Source organism: Epinephelus moara, chromosome 10 (genome assembly GCF_006386435.1).
Source record: "Epinephelus moara isolate mb chromosome 10, YSFRI_EMoa_1.0, whole genome shotgun sequence".
NCBI lineage: Eukaryota > Metazoa > Chordata > Actinopteri > Perciformes > Serranidae > Epinephelus > Epinephelus moara.
In genome coordinates this window covers 1849021-1865866 of record NC_065515.1, presented here as the reverse complement: position 1 = coordinate 1865866, position 16846 = coordinate 1849021, and the positions used below count along the sequence as shown (strand labels likewise).

At 43.1% G+C, this 16846-nt stretch overlaps 1 protein-coding gene across 1 annotated transcript in view; it reads right to left on the bottom strand.

Annotated features, from left to right (window-relative positions):
- Positions 1 to 10456: 10456 nt before the first annotated feature.
- Positions 10457 to 16846, bottom strand: part of nfia (nuclear factor I/A) — a 259376-nt gene continuing 252986 nt past the window's right edge. Inside the window, exon 12 of the mRNA XM_050055571.1 lies at positions 10457 to 11324. Within this exon, the coding sequence (XP_049911528.1) occupies positions 11310 to 11324 (15 nt within the window). The 3' untranslated portion in view covers positions 10457 to 11309. The remainder of the gene's footprint in view (positions 11325 to 16846) is intronic.

Genomic DNA, 16846 nt, shown 5'->3' with positions numbered 1-16846 from the left:
GAGCCGAGCTGCATCGACAGGCTGCGAGTCGAAAACAGAGAGGAGCCACTGGAGGTGAGCTAGACAAGCCAATCGACCCCAGCTGGCCTGGGACTGGGAGAGGAAAGGGGAGAGAGGGATGGGGGGAGTCTCCCAGGTGCTGGCTACCTCTTTCTCTTTCTAGACCTTTCTCATCCTGGAGGAGCGGCAGCTTGTTTGAAGTCCTGCCGAGGGAGACGCAGCGGAGGCTCGATGAGGAAGGAGGGGGATTCTGTCCCAGATAGTGCTGAGCGCTGCAGAAAAAGGCCGAGGCCATCGATTCAGTCTCCTGCAGGAAACTGCCTGGGGAGGAGGAGGAGGATTCACCCAGAGCCATGCTGGTCAATGGACGTGAGGGGGGGGGGGGGGGGGACAGGCCAGACCAGCCGGGTGTTTGCTGATGTTTAAAGTTAGCTGGAGATTGTCAGATTAAAACCCCGCGAGGCTGCGGCAGTCCGCTGATCGCCCCGGGGCAGTCATCATGGTGGCACACCCATCAGATCAATGACAGTAAACTGACAGAGAGTAGAAAACCGTGGAGGTGTTCGGTGGTGGTTTCATGTCAGGATGAAAGAGTCCCATGTGTGAGGATGAAGAGATGAAGGAGGTGAGCAGAAAAAGGTTTGAGGCATACAGGGAGAGGTAAGAAAAAGAAGAGAGAGGAACCAAAACAGTAACATAACAATCTGGTTTTTGTAATTTTTTTTTCTCATTTGTTGTCATCGTAACAGTTTACTAGGCGATTATGGAAGAGCATGCAGTTATATCTTATGATTATTGTACATTAGCTATAATCAGAGGGGCCTGACAGACAGCAAAGGCTACTGGTGGTCAGAAATTTCAACAATTACAAACAATTATTGTATTCAGTATTCAGAAGAGCATTATAATACAGGTTTTCACAGGCACTACATTTGATCTTTTTCAATATATCATGTAATATGCTGGTTTGTTTTTATTTTTCATTTCTTTTTCAGATTTTTAACTCGTTCGGTCCGTAGAAGCTGGGATCTGGAAACGGAAGGACTGATCGTAAAAGAAGGCAGAGGCTGAAATTTTTCACAAAGTTAGATACCAAAGTCCACGTGGGCAGGCGCACGCACGTGAGCCGCGCCCCGCGTGCACGTGTGGGAGTTTGTTTTGAAGTCAGTGCATAGTTCTCATGCAGATTAGACTGCTATGCTTTGATACGCTGTCAGGAAGCATGATAGTAAGTTCAAATTGTCACATTTTCCAGCTTACCTCCCCTTCACTGGCTTGATTTAACACTTAGCACCATGTAATGGTTTTGCAATAGGATAAATAAATATCTTTGCAAAGGAGCAGTGACACTGTAATTCATTACAGTTGAGCGCTGGAGAGCAGCTTCAGTGTTACCTGCCTCCTCGTCCAATGACTTTCCTTCATCTCTCTAAAGTGATGCCATTTATACTCATTTCCCCAGCTCGTCGCGCTGAAGGATGTCTTCCTTCTGCTCTGCTCTCGTGCCGAAGACGACAACTGGGGAAATGGCGGCGTTTTCATTCAGTTTAGAGTGACTAAAAGTTGCTGGAGGTGGATTTCAGGTGTCACTGAAGCTCTCTCCGTTCATTGAACGATTGTTCTACGAGTACTGTACGTTCAGCGTTGCTATAATTCACATACTCAGGTCTCTAAAGTGATTGAAAGTAGTTGGGTGGATTAAAAATACCCTGGTCTAAAGCCTGAAGAATTCTGCCCCTCTTCACGTTCAAATTCGATTACCTCCCGACCCCATCCAGACCGTGGACTCGCACAGCGGTCCGGTCTGATGCATTTGTTTCTCAGGTGGTGGTGAGGGGGGGTGACATCTCTGCCCGGGAGAATTTGGACAAACGTGAAGACAACAAAGGCGTTAGCATAAAAAGCTCAGCCTTCATTCAACCCTGTTTCCTGATGGAGCGGCAGAATTCCTCAAAGGCAAAATCCAAAAATCAACTCTTGGCGGGGGAGGGGGTGAAGCAAGAGGAGGGAGGGGGATATTGGGAGGAGGGGAGGTGAATGCAAGTGCTTCTCTTCTGGAGTTTTCGAGACAGTCTTTGACTCCAGCTCTCGCTCATATTGCTGGTTGGACAAGCTTTGGATCAGAGTTTTCTAGACTCAGGGTGAACGGAGGAAGCTGCAGGATTCATCGGGCGGTTAGAAGCTCAGAGGGGTTTGTTAGATTTGTTTGTCAATTGATGAGAGTTTCTGTCAGAAAATGCTGGTGTGAGTTAGTGTTATGGTGCGTGTTGGTTCAGCTGGTTGGATGCAGCGTCGGGCCTTATGGGCTCATCGCTCTCTCAGCCTCGGCTTTGACTTGTGTGACTGCTGTTAGTTTTTTTTGTGGAGGAGGAGAACGTGGTGTGGTAAGCTTCACATTCAGCCCCTCCCCAGCCTCCACCGCCACCACCACCTCCACCACCACCCAGTGAACTGGAACCCTTCATGGACTCCACTTCCAGTGGAATTTGAGTTGTTGCTCTATTTTTTGCTTTCTTCCACTATTTGTATTTTGACTGTACATGCACCTGAAACTTTACTCCAAATCCAAGAGAAGAGACCAAATCAAACAATTTTTTTGTTTTACTATAATTCTTCAGCTTTAATCTTTTTGCCACTTAAATGTCCCCTTCCTTACAAATTACCGGTTACTGTTTCTGCTTGTTCCAAATATTCAAACCTAAGATGCTTTTTATGGCTTCACCATTTCATCAAATGGCAACACTTCATGTTTCTTAGGCATTATTTTATACACGTTTCCCCAAAAGTATTAGTATTTGGTTTATTTGGATTTTCCACTAGAATTTTGCAAGTTTGAAAATCCTGTTCTTATTCTGAAGTTGTCAAATACCACCGCTTGGTCAGTGATTCTGGCGTCAGACAGCAATGAACAAAGGCATCCTTTCGTGGCAGTATGATACGCCGCCGGGCAGTGTCACTGTGAAACACCGCCTGATAACAGCATGGTGGGTGAGAAGAGTGGTGGATGGATCCAACAAACCCTGTACTTTCATCCTGGAGCCAAACCATTATGTTTTTTTGTAAACCTAACCACAGGCTTTATAATAAAGTTGTTTTTGCTGACGTCGTGAATTTATTTTGAAAAAGACCGTATGCATCTAAAGAGCAGACACTTTACAGTTCCTGTGTAAAAAGACACAACGCACGCAACGGGTGTAAATTGACACAATGTAGCGTGACGTCAACATAGGAAGATATCTAGTGTGCAACATGTTGACGTGAAAGTCCACTGACAATACATGAAGAGTTGGGATGAGAGCGCGTTGTCCCTACGCTCAAGGAGAGCTTAATGGTTTCCTTACTACTTAATGTTTTAACTGCTAAACTGAACTGTTAGCATAGCTTAATCGAACAATTTTATCTACTAAACTAAATTACTGGGAACTATTAAAGAAACTGAACTGATTGCTTTCCCAAACCAAACAGCTAGCTAATGTGGCTAGACCACTAAAAAAGCTTTGCTAACCACTAAACTGTTAGCTGACTCAAATTAAGTCTTTATTAGCTGCTAAAATGAACACCTAGCAAAGCTGATCCGAAGTGATGTTGCTGGTAAACTGATCTCTTAGCTAACCCAATTACAACTGTTTTAGCTAAACTGTTAGAGACAGGGAAATAAACTAAACTGCTAGCTAATCCGAACCAAACTGTTTAAGCTGCAAAACTAAGCTTGCTTAGCTTAGCTAACTTGAGTAAAATGGTTCTAGCTGCTAAAACAAAGTGTAATTTGAAAAGACACAGTGCATGTAACAGGCGTGAATTGACACGACATCTCAGAACGTCAACAGCAGACGCAGGAGGCTACCTAGCACATCATACGCAGACGTAGTTCACTCACCAAGCGGCAATATTTGAGGAGTTGGGATAAGAACTTGTGAGTTTGTAAAAAGTTTGGACACATGAATTTGTAAAGATGGAGACAGTTTTTAAAAGTTTGTCTACACTGGATATGTCGTCTGTTTCTAGGCTGAACATGATTTTTGCAGGGACAGACATTTGCATTGTTGTTCCTTTTATACTTGTATGATTTTTGTTTTTTGTTTGCTGTTTCAAACCTGCCTACCCGTAACACCGTCTCTGACCTCTAGACCCACAAAAACATTATTTGGAGAACCTTAATTCTGGCCTGATGGGCATCTGGCGGAACAGATATGTTTCAGTTTGAATTAAAACAGCTGTCTTTACCGCCTGCACAGCACGTAACTTTTCTGTAGTTACAACTTCAAAATTAGCTAATTAATCAGTTTGTTGCTTTCTGGTTTTCTTCTAGTCTCTCTGATAGTGAACATTTTTGGGTTTTGGGCCAAACAAAATATTGAAATCCATCACCATCTGGGAGCTTGTGATGGCGTTTTTGCTACTGGCTGATACTGCACACCAAAAGATTGAATGATTAATCAAGAAAATAAGCAAGAGATTAATCGATAGTGGAAACGACTGTTGACTGCAGCTTGAGCTGTGACGCTGTACTGTGGATGAACACATCCAGTGTAGACCTCTATGGACGCCCAAAGGAGCTGCTGCTACAATGCGGCCAGCTTAGACGAGGTGTCCGAGATTTCACTCACAGGTGGAACATCATAATGTTCGGAGTATTTACTGAGCTAGCTAAGAATCAATATCTCCTATTGTGATAAAAGCTGTAAAACTTGGGGGGAATGAAGGAAATGAGCAGAAACTCTGATCACACTGGAAGCGTCCTTCATCCCAATGACTTGCTGTTCCTCGGCCTATTATCTGCTGCATGAATGTGATGCTGGGATGAGCAGCAGTGGATGTGTGGATGGACAGAGATCAGAGTGGACCTCCAGGCTCAGGGAGGGCTGAAGGAAGAGGAAGAGGAGGAGGAGGAGGAGGAGGAGGAGGATTAGGAGGAGGAGGTGATCTTGTGGGCCAGTGAAGAAAGAAACAGATGGAAAAGAAAAAGAATCATGTTGCATAATCAAGCTGTTTATTTTCCTGCATGGAATGGTGAACACAAAAAAAGATGCCTAGATGCATTAATAGTAGGGGCATCCTTTGGCTGGCTATGTCATTGTCTCCTGCCTAAACTAAATTTTTAAAATGCATAAAAAACGCTTGCTTTTCTTACCAATTTTCCTCAGAGTTACCTAGATGTAGCTTCATCAACACTGATGCAACAAATAACCTTCAAAACATACAGCATACTGTAACATCCATTTACAATGGTCTTATCACCACAGCGCCCTATACTTTTTAAGTACAGGAATATGCTATACCATCAACAGAGGAAATGTTCTTAAATACATACAAAAAGGAAAGCAAATAAAGAAAAATAAAGAAAATAAGGAAACAGTTAAGTTTTCAACTTAAATCCAGTTCCCAGAAAACAAACCAAACCAGTTCTAGTAATGTGGCCTCGATACAAACAATCAGAAAATTCACAACACTAGTTTTTCCTCATTTTATCAATGTTACAAAAGTCCTGCATTATAAAATAGGGCAGCTTTAAAATCAGTGTAATTAATAAAACTATACAACATACAAACACGTCTCCCAGTCAGGCCGAGTGGCCCTGCTGCTCTGCCCTCCCGTCCGTTAAGAGCTAACTCTTCTCTGCGTCTCTTCGCTGCTGTACCAGAACTAAATTACACACACAACACAAGAACAAAAAAACACACTGCCCAAACTATTGCTTTATATTCTTTTTCATTTTTTCTTTCTTTAAAAAGGGTGCAATTTTGTCGTTATCTTACACACAACACAGCCAAAAGTCGCTGATTAGATGCTAGGCTGTTTCACAAGGTTTTTGTGACACTTATAAAAATGTCCGTGCAATTTTTTATTTATTTTTTTATTCCCTTCGCTCTTTTTAAGCCCTGGAAGCTGTATTTTTTTTTGATGTAATACTTTTTCACTATTGTCATTTATTTCATATTTAGTGCAGATAATTAAGGAAGTAATGCCCAACTCATGGCTAAAGGGTAGGCAAGAACAGAGACAAAACAAACATGTCACACTAAGAGGAAACACACAACCCACACAAGTGGAACTACTAAACCATCACAGCTGACGCCGTCACGTCGCTGTCCGTTAAATTTGATAGACGGACTGAACACACAGAACAGGTAAACCATTTATTCACTAAAACCTCTGCCAAGCAGGGCGGGGCGTGGTTAAAATGTTGGACGTCATCAAAAGTGTTTTCGATAAACTGTTTTCTGCGCGATGGAGAAGAAGTTGGACTTGTTTAAGGCTTGCTCGTGACAAAAGAAATTAAAAAAAAAAAACTTTAGGAAAAAAGAGACCCAAATGCAATATTGCGGCCGTCTGGTGGATTATCAAAACAGAAGGAAGGAAGAAAGGAAGTAGAATTCCCCCAGCGACGGTGGCTCAGCTTGGCTGGAGCGATGCTGTGGGGCGGGCTTCACCATTTTTAGGGACCGACCACGGAGCACGATGCCAGTCGCGTGCACGCTAACTTTGGTTGAAAGTAAAAAGAAAGAAAAACCAAACTAAATTAACAATGTAAGACAAAATAAGTCTACGTGAGTGCAAGCAGGCATTGCATATTTTATGTCCTTATTATTCACTTCTGGGAACAAAAAGTAGAAGAACGAACCAAAACTAAAAATAGGAAGACTTGAAAATTAAAGTGTTTGCTGTTCGGAGATTGTAGCAACAAAAGTTAAAAAAAAAAGAAAAGAAAAGAAAAAAAAAGTCATCCCATCAGACAGGACAGGATGAAGGGATCAGGATGGGAGTAAACATGGTTCACTGAGCTCATCTACCAGCTGGTGAGCAGTTATAAGCTCCCTCTGGTCTATCAAGATACTGGCATCACGAAATTTAGTGAAATGAGTACGATGTCTTCAACTGTCAACAACAAGAAACGTGACAAAATATGCATTTTCACATCAATCAGTTGATATCCTCCTTTTCCTGTCATCATGACACATTTATAATTCCAAGGAAAGCCGAAGAATTTGTAAACAGTTAACTGTTTTAACTGCTAAACTAAACTGTTTGCTAAAATACTAAAATGAAACAACTACCTTTAGCTGCTTAAATGTAGCAAAGCTTAACCAAGCAGCTACTTAAATTGACCGTTAGCTTACCGTAGCTGCTAAACTTAACGATTAGGGGCTTTAAAAGAAACGGAACTGTTCGCTTACCCAAACCAAATAGTTCCTAACCTGGTTTAACCACTAACCTTGCTTAGCACACACTAAACTGTTAGCTAACTCAAATAAATCCCTATTAGCTGCTGGAGTGAACAGTTAGCAAAGCTGAACCAAACTGATGTAGCTGCTACACTGGACTGTTAGCTAACCTAGTTTCAAGTGTTTTAGCTAAACTACTAGAGACCAGGAAATAAACTGAACTCTTAGGTAACCCGAACGAAACTGTTAAAGCTGCAAAACTCAAGAGTTACCTAACCTGACTCAAAGTCACTTAGCTAACCTGTCTGAAACCACTCTAGGTGCTAAGATGAACAGTTAGCAAAGCTGAACAAAATTGAAAACTGGACTGTTACCTAACCTAATAAAAAAGGTTTTAGTTACAAAACTGTAACTGTTTAAGCTACTGTAAGTTAGCCAACCTGGTGCAAAGTGTTTTAGTCACGCAACAGTTGGCAAACTTGAATAAATCAGTTTTAGCTGCTAAACTGAACTGTTAGCTAGCTGTTTTAGGTAAACATGCATGTTAGGGAATATGGTAATCTGGTAATATGCAGTATCAGAAATATTATTTCCATCCCAAGCCAGTTTTAGATGCTAAATTAGTATGTTAGCTACACATCCTTTTTGCAGCTAACTATTAGCCAACATGAGAGAAACCTTTTTACGTAGCTAACTGTTACCCAACAGCTGAAAATATCACATTTACCTCATGTTGTTTGTACATGAGATTTCAGCCTGTTCTCATCCAACCTCATTGATACTGCCACTTTGCCAATGATTTTAGTGTCAGACACCGACGCAAAAAAGCATCAGTTTACACTGTCAAGCGGCGCATCATACCACTGTGAAAGGTACATCAGTTCATAACACCACTGGAAGGCGTCAGTTTGAAATGCCGCAAGTAACAATGTAAAATTGGACGTTCATCTGGGAAGCTGCTGTTCACCTCCCCCGTGTGTTTGAGCCAAACCATTTTGTTTTTTACTAAACCTTATCACATGCTTTTGTCGCACAAGGAAATCAGCCTAAATATGAGGTGTTTTACTGACGTGAGTTTATTTTGAAAAAAGGCTGTATTCATCTAATGAGCAGAAACTGTATGTTTCCTGTGAAAGTGTAATTTGAAAAGACACAATGCATCTAATAATCGTTAACTGACATGGTGTCCTGCAACGTCAACAACAGACGCAGGAGCTCCTAGGGCGTCATATGGAGACGTGACAAAACAGCGATATTTGTTGAGTTTGGAGGAGAACGTGTTGGAGATTTTCACTGCAGACAAATATCACCTTTACTCACGACTGTGCTCATTTCACAAAATTTCATCGTGTTGCTGTCTGTCAGCAGGTACCTGGAGGTGATTGACCTGATTGTAGCTGGTGTAGATTTCACCTGTGAGGTCTCCGCTCATCGCTGCAGGTAAGTGGGGGAAAGAAAGCAGTGCAGCGAAGCCCTGAGACCTCCTAAAACTGAGAGATTACCAGCCAGGAATTTTGGAAATCACAGCGTTCCTCTTCAGCTTTGACATTAATTACTCCAGTTACCTACAAAATCTCAGGTGTGGAGGGCGAATTAAGAAATAAAGAGCAGAAAAAAAAGCAAGAAACAATAAAACAAGACTCTCCACGTTGGATCTTGTGCAACTTTTCAGGACTGGACCGTAGCTCAAGGCACATTGATGAGGAACAATTGTTTTCGTGCAATTTGATAACGTACGGATGAAAGAGAGAACGTCTTTGAAGTGAAAAGCAGAGCTGATCTGTTGCTGAAGGAAGAAGGAAGGAAGAAGGAAGGGAAGGAAGTAGAAATAAAAATAATGGAGAGATGCTGAGAAGCGAAGAGAGCTGGTTGTTTGTGAAGGAGAGCGATAGAAAAGGCCTCAACGGGGCCAAACTAATAGACGGCTGCTGGCAAGTGCCTGATGTTGGGTTTACAATATAGTGTCTTTATCTCACTAACTACATCATCTATGGAAAAATTTGTCACTAACACTAGAACATGCAGATTTTTTTTTGTACTTTTTTTAATAACTTTTTCACTTAAATTCACTTTTGTTCGACGCTGGATGGTCGTAAGTGTGTGTGTGTGTGTGTGTGTGTGTGTGTGTGTGTGAGTGTGTGTATATATATTTATATATATAGTATAGAAAAGGAAGAACAAAACTGAAGTTCAATAAAATGGTAAGTTGCATGTGAAGCGCTCGGTTTTCTATTTGTGGACGAAAGCTTCCAGAGAGTTACCCTCTGCTCTGCCTCTTTATCGCGAAATAACACCCCCTGATTACACACTCACGGCCCATTGGCCAACTGCAGGAATAAGTGCTTTTGATTGGACGGGAGACTCTAGGAGACCCAGCCAATCATTGGGCAGCCCTTCACTGGGCAGCACCCGTTAAAGATTATCTCGCAGAAACCGGAGAAAACATGATTTCAGCTTAAATTCAGTCATTTATATTTTCTCCTGATTTCGCCTCATGAGAAATTCAAATAGCTTTTTTTTTTTTAAAAGTAAAACGATGTGCTCATTAAAATAAGTTAATCGCTTAGCGTTTTTTTCTTCTTTTAAACAAAATGAAAAGCAGACTTAAGCTGCAAGAAATGATTTAAAAAATTGATTGTTTAAAATGATATTTCTTTAAAGGGATTCCTGTTCTACCATGCTAACAGCTTTACAAGATGAACAAACAACAAATAATAAACAATAAATGTGAATACAGCTCCCCTTATTTCTCACAAGGCTATGGTTTCTAGTTCAATGCTGTGTTGTTGTCTTTTGTACCCCAATATTTTAGAGTCCCAGAGGTGTGAGCGGACTAGGAAGAAAAATATAGTTTATATATACTTTTCAACAACTGTTTTCAACGAGCTATCTTACAAAGATATTTAACTATCCAACAGCTAGCCAACAAAATTGCACTTTCCTCATGATCAATATTCCACTGGTAAAGTTTTAGTCACTCATCTCTCTCCTGTCTGCCTGCTGCGTATCGGACACCAGAGCTTTCTGCCCACCCTTAGCATGCTGTAGCTTCACCCAGACTGGTGGATGGATAGAGGAGGAAGAGGAGGGGACCAGCTGAAATGACGGCTAAGAGAGAAAAATCAATGAGCCATGAAGCCAAAGCCTCCCAGATAAACGAGCTTGGATCCACCAGCGTCTGGTTGCAACACTTCACATCAACAAACCCCTGCTTCCCCCACGTTTTTAAACCCCACCTTCACCCGAACTCCCCCATCATAACCCCCCCACCCACCCTTCAATGTGTAGTTCGTGTTGTTATTGTGAAACAGGCAGGGCGTCTGTTTGTGCCCGCACCACCTCCCCATCAGGGCAGCTCTTTCCATTAAGCACTGGTCCATGTCCTTGGAAAGAGCCTTGTCGACTTCCTCCCTCCCTGACATGCCACCAACCAGGGGGGCGGGGTCAAGTGGGGGTGGAGTCCATCCCAGGAGGTGTGTGAGGGCTCAGGCAGGGGGTCGGGGGTATTAGCTGGTGGTATCTGAGCCAGGTAACACCTCCCCTCTCCCCCACCCACAGCGCATCCCCTCCGGTCCCACCAACCAAACCAACCCCAGGCCATCGGGATCCACCTGGACTGAGGGGGTCGGATGGTGGGTGGAGGGCATTGTACCGCTGTAAGTCCACTGGATGCACACACTGTGGAGGATGATGGGAGGGTGGGTATGTAGTTTCTCCAGAGGGGAAGCTCTGTGATTCAGCCTTACGGCATTCCCAAAAATTAAAGGCTCAATCCCCCCACAAATTTCTTCTTTCTGGTTTTGGGGTGGGGGGTGGAGGGGGGGCAGGGTCTGGCACTATATATGGACATCGACATATGAACCATATGTCTACAGGGAAGTCTATGACGTACAGTTTATAGAGTGTGTGTTTAACACCGGGGCTGGGGTGCGTTTGATCCGCTGTAGCCATGCTGATGCTGCTGAGTCTGTGTATGGCGCTGGTGGGGGTGGAGTCAGGCGCAGAGGGGGGAGGAGGACGAGGGTTGTAGGGGCGGGGCAAGAAAGGACTCTCTGTCGCAGCTGGCATCAAAGGTCAAAGGTCGAGGAGGAGGCTGCAGCGATCTGTCGTACAGGTGGGTGGAGGGGGGAGGGGCCTCTGGAGTCCTTATCCCAGGTACCACTGTGGAGAGAGACAGAAGAAGGTGTTACATGGAGTCAGCTCGCCATCGATAGACTGATACGTGGCCAGTTGCCATTTAAGTTTAAGGACACCCAGTGGTGTCAGTGGGAAACGCAGCGGGACAAGGATGAAAGTAATGGTTGTAAGGGTGGTGGATGGGTCCAACACACCACGACTTCCACCCAGGATAGCGGTGTTCATGTCCCGTAAGATTTTAAAGCCAAACCCTGTTCTTATTCTCCTAAACCCAAACACGTGTTTGTTGTTGAAGGAAAAAAAATATCGATTGGTGGTGTTGTACCAACGTAATGCGTTTATTATGAAAGAGACTGTATGCAAACGTTGGATTTCCTGTGAGGTGTATCTTGAAAGAAGACAATACATGTAACAGGCAGAACCTGACACGGCGTCCCCGAGCGTCAACAACCAACACACCCAGGATACCTTGGACGTCATATTTGGATGTGGAAACCAAATGTCAATATGTGACGAGGTTGGCTTGAGAATGTGTCGACTGAACCATTAAAGTGCTGCACTGAGAACCAGAATCCACGATTGGACATGTGTTTGTATCCATCGCTCAAGCTCAAGCTAAAATGATTTATATACAAGAAGCAAGAAATTAATTTGATATGTAAATATTTAAATAGGTTTGAGTGAAAAAAATTGGCATAAATATTCATATTCCCCAGAGGCTGAATCCTAAAATCTTGAAACAAAAAACTGAAAGAAATTTTCCTGGCGCATGATTGAAAATGAAAGTCAACGGAAAGACAAGTAAGGACGCAAAAACTTCTGAATTTGCAACGACATGACTGAGCAGGTTGTTAATGTACTTTTCTTTCACATCTTAATGTTTGTGATCCCCTGACCTTTGCACTGACTCTTAAACTTCCTCCTCTATAATCTAAAAATCACTATCGATCCCGACCTGTAGACATTTGCAGCAGAAACAAATGTAAATCAAAATGTGAATCAAAGCATCAATTCTCTCTTGGTGAATTTACATGGATCTTAATAGAGAGCTCCAGGGATGATGTTTTTCTGCAGGCTGACACTGAACTCTCGTCCTGGTTCCCTCGTCAAACGCCTGTGGGATTTTTCCATTGGATTCTCCATGAAATATCCTGATCCATTCTTGTTCCACTGAGGATGAACCCTTTGGATTTTAGTGACCACATGACCTTTCCTCTGGCACCACAAGTGCTCATTTTGTTAACAAACACGATGGCGAAAAATGTCTGTCAAAGATTTTTTTTTCTATGACGAAGATGAAAAATAGATCTTTGATAATAAAATCTATGACAAAATGCATGTTTCATTTTTGTTGACAAGATGAGACGAACATGTTAGCGGTGCACTATCGGACACAGAAATTTAGAGAAGAGGAGAAGTGAATGAGGAAGAACTTTATGAACTGTATAAGAAACATGTTTTAAACTGGGACACAGAGAAAGCCAGTGCTGTGCTACCCACTGTTTTCTAATGTCATGTAAGCGGTATGACATCAGAGCGCTGACAGGCTGATGGTGTTTGACAGGCAGGTAGGAGGCTCAGTTATCTGTGAGTGTAGCTGTGCTGTAAGTAAACAGTCTGAACTCAGATCAGTTTTCTCTGACAGAGATGAAAGTTTAGTTTGAATCACCAACTCTGTGAGAGGACGCTCCGGCAGCTCTGCACCAGAACGATCAACTTCCTCTCCATATTTACCACAGACTGATATTTACTGATGGAGGAAGATATCTGTCGGCTGTGATCGGTGCTAGGGAAACAATGAATTTGAGGGCGTAAAAAAAGCAGCGTGTATACGGGCCCTAAGAACAGTGGTTCCCAACTGGTGGGTCGTGGTCCAAAAGTGGGTTCATTCTGAATGGACTGCAAGTGATTTGAAAATGTGTCTAAAAATATATTTAAAACACACTTTATTTTTTAGTACAGTGAATTTCCTTCACAGAGCTTTTATTCTGAAGTGCAGTTTCCCGCTGCAGAGTGAGTGACTGACAGACAGCTCTTTGACAGACAGCAAACTAACTGTACGACACGGCCAAACACAAGTATGACTCTGAATGTACTGACCTGTGTGGACCTTGAACTAACAACTAAGGGTGCTTTCACACCTGCCCTGTTTAGTTCTGCTCAATCGAACTCAAACTTTTTTTTTCACTAATCTGTCGTATCGTCAAGAATATCGTTATCGCAAAAAACAACAACCCAAAAAACCCTGAAATATCCTGATACTATTTCAGGGCCATATCGCCCACCCCTAATAAGAGTGCTCTTCAGTGAGCGTGGATTCTGTTCTGACCAGAAACAAATCCCAGATAAGAAAACACTGGTGATGAAAACTGTGTAAGTGGATTTTAAGAGGAACTTTCTTCTTAAGAACAGTTGGCAAATGAGACCAGATGTTTTCAGCTGGGGTGTTTCGCCTTAACACGGAGCACCACCCTCTGCACGAACGTCACGTTTTGCTCAGCTACTGTTCGGACTCAAAGGAAAGACAAATCCTCAGGATGTTTGTTCAGTCCGACACTTTTATATTGTGGTTGTGATGAACGCCGCAGCCTCTAATGAACATTAACAAGACTTCAGACGTGATTTCTCGTGATGGATCTCAGGTTTGGGTCGGACAGTCACAGGTAAGTTTAATGTTCAGGACCTTAAACACAACACGCTGCTTCTTCTCACTTCAGCCGGGAGTTTACCACACTTTCTTCTTCCACAGCACCACCAAACTCTGTGTGTGTGTGTGTGTGTGTAATCCATCTCTGATAGGCCGGTATCGATTGGCAAAGGTGCATGTTTCATGCATCTCCCTCCCCTCCTCTTCCTCCTCTTCCTCGCTGGCCCCGCTGAGTTCAAGTTCATCCCCGCCTTACATCATGTCTGGTTGCCAGGGACAACCAGACGGCCCGGGACGTGACTACCATCGCCAAGGCAACCGCATCGCCCTCCACCCCCATCCCCCCTTTCCTACCTACCCACCCCAACCTTCTTCTTCGTCCTCCACCCTCCTCTTCCTCCTCCTTTTTCTTTCTTTACATTCATCCTCTCTCCAATCGCCTTCTCCTCCCTGTCCCGCTCTGCACTTCAGACACACACACACACACACACACACACACACACACACANCACACACACACACACACACACACACACACACACACACACACTCTTTAAAAAATTATTTGCAATTTAGAAAATGTGTTTCTGAATATTGAAGGTAAAGTGAAAGTTTAAATAAAACACATGAAGGTAAATAGTTTCTGTGTGTGTGTGTGTGTGTGTTGCAGGGTTTCTCGGCACTCCTGACTCGTTGTAATTCTATTGCTGTGTGTGTGTGTGTCTGTGTGTGCGTGTGTGTGCGCAGTAGTGATAGAGGAGAAGACTGGAAGGTTAGTTTTTAATCAATACAACTTGCTGACGCTGAGACTTTTCTACCTCGCTGGCTCGCTCCCCACCCCCCCACCAGTGTCTCCCAGTGTCTCTCGCCCTCTCGCTCGCTCCCTGCACTGCAGCTCCTCCCTCCCCCTGTCCTGAGAAGACTCAGAGAAGATGAAACTCTCACAGGCCAGACAGTGTGTGTGTGTGTGTGTGTGTGTGTGTGGAGTAATGTTACCACACAGCGGGCCGATGCTGACAGCTGTGATTCAGACTGTAGATACTCATCACAGAAAGAGAGAGAGAGAGAGCTGAGTGGAGCTAGAGGAAGAGGAAGATGGAGGATGAAGGTGGAGAGACTTTAAAGGGTCAGTCTGGTGTTTTTTAAAAAGTTTTTCTCACTGTTAACAAACCGACAACATATTTAGTCGTGTCAATCTGTGGTTAGACCCGGGAAAAACTGCCAGAGTGTTCATTCAAGGTTTTCTGTGATCTCTTGGGACGTCCAGGTAACATTAACTCAACTCAACTCTATTTATACAGCAACTATCATACAAACATGCAGCCCAAAGTGCTTCACATGGCAAAATTAAGCAGGATTTATAGTTGTGCAGCAGAGCCTACGCACTTATACTTGAGTGGTGGTGTGTCTGTGTCACTCTGCAGTTACACCTCCAAAACACTAGTTGGCAGCAGAGGTTTCTGTGAAGTGCTGTAAAGTTTAGTTGATTCACAACACACATTAAAAACACATTAAACACACATTAAACACACATTAAACATGGCTTAATAGAGACAGTTTCAAACACAAATCAGCTTCACTATAACTCGCAGCATTCACAGACAAACACTTGTCTTTATCTGGACACATTTTCCCCACAAATACAACATGCTAACGTTATTAGCACAAGCCTATGGCATTTTACATTGTATAAATTAGCCTAGCAGCTAGCAGAGATTTCCTCTGCTCATATTTCAGCCAGGATAAATCACACACAGTGTGTGGAGGCTTTATTGTCTTCACAATTTATTGTTTCTTATCTGTGAAATGAAAGTAAATCAAAGCTTTGTTTCCACTGAGGGAAATGGTTTCAGCTTACAGAGACAGACAGGAGGTCTGCGTCACTGTGACGTGGAGTTACATTTCTGGGGAGGTGCACGGTGTCGATTCAACGCAGAAGTATGAATTCCGCATTAGAAGGACACAGACACAAGACAATAAAATATTAAATAAGCAAACCAACCAAAACAGAAGAAACTAACAAAAAAGATGATTAAAACTCCATAGAATAAAAAGAGAGTCAATAATAAATAAATAAAAACTAAAGATAATATATAATTAACAGGAGAAATAAAAAAAAAAGTGAAAACCAATGGATAAAACTTAAAAATCAAACTTTAAAGGTCACGGCGCAGGGTCTGCTGCACAAGTATAAATCCTGTTTTGCACTATAGGCTACAGATCACAGTGTACAAGTGAACCACCACATCACTGCTGATCGCCACAGAAGACAATGAACATAAAGGGAAACTTTGCCAATACTGAACCAGCTGTGTGGCATCGCAGTGTGTGCAGATGAACGGTGTTTGGCTTCACCTCTGCCGCCACACGTGCAGGGATTTTCAGAGGAATTAAGACAACATTCATCTGCACACAATGTGATGACACACAGCTGGTCTCCCTGCTTCCCTTCACCGGTTCCTGTACAGCAGGGTCGGTCTTTGTTTCACTGTTATAATCAAAGCAAAGCAGCATGTGTATACATTCAGTAGGCTGTATCTTCAGTAGCTAGCTAGCTAACCCTACACTTTTCAGGGTTTGATTTTGGTTTTGGAACAGGGAAGAAACGTATATCTTTTTCCAACCTCTCCAGGTAACGAGTATCATTAATACACGACGTGCCCCAGACACAACTTTTAGCTCCAAATCCACAAAACCAGCCTGAAAATGAAGGAAATCTGAAACGACTGCATTAAGCCCCAATTTCACCGAGCAGTTCAGTTCAGTTCAGTTCAGTTTGGCATTGTTTCTGTTTCCACAGTGAAAGTTGTGGATGGTCCCAACAGAAGCGTTCCTTAGCGTCCCCATGTTTGGTCCCCCCTCTGTTGGGGTACCTAGCACACAGATCTGGTACTAAAAG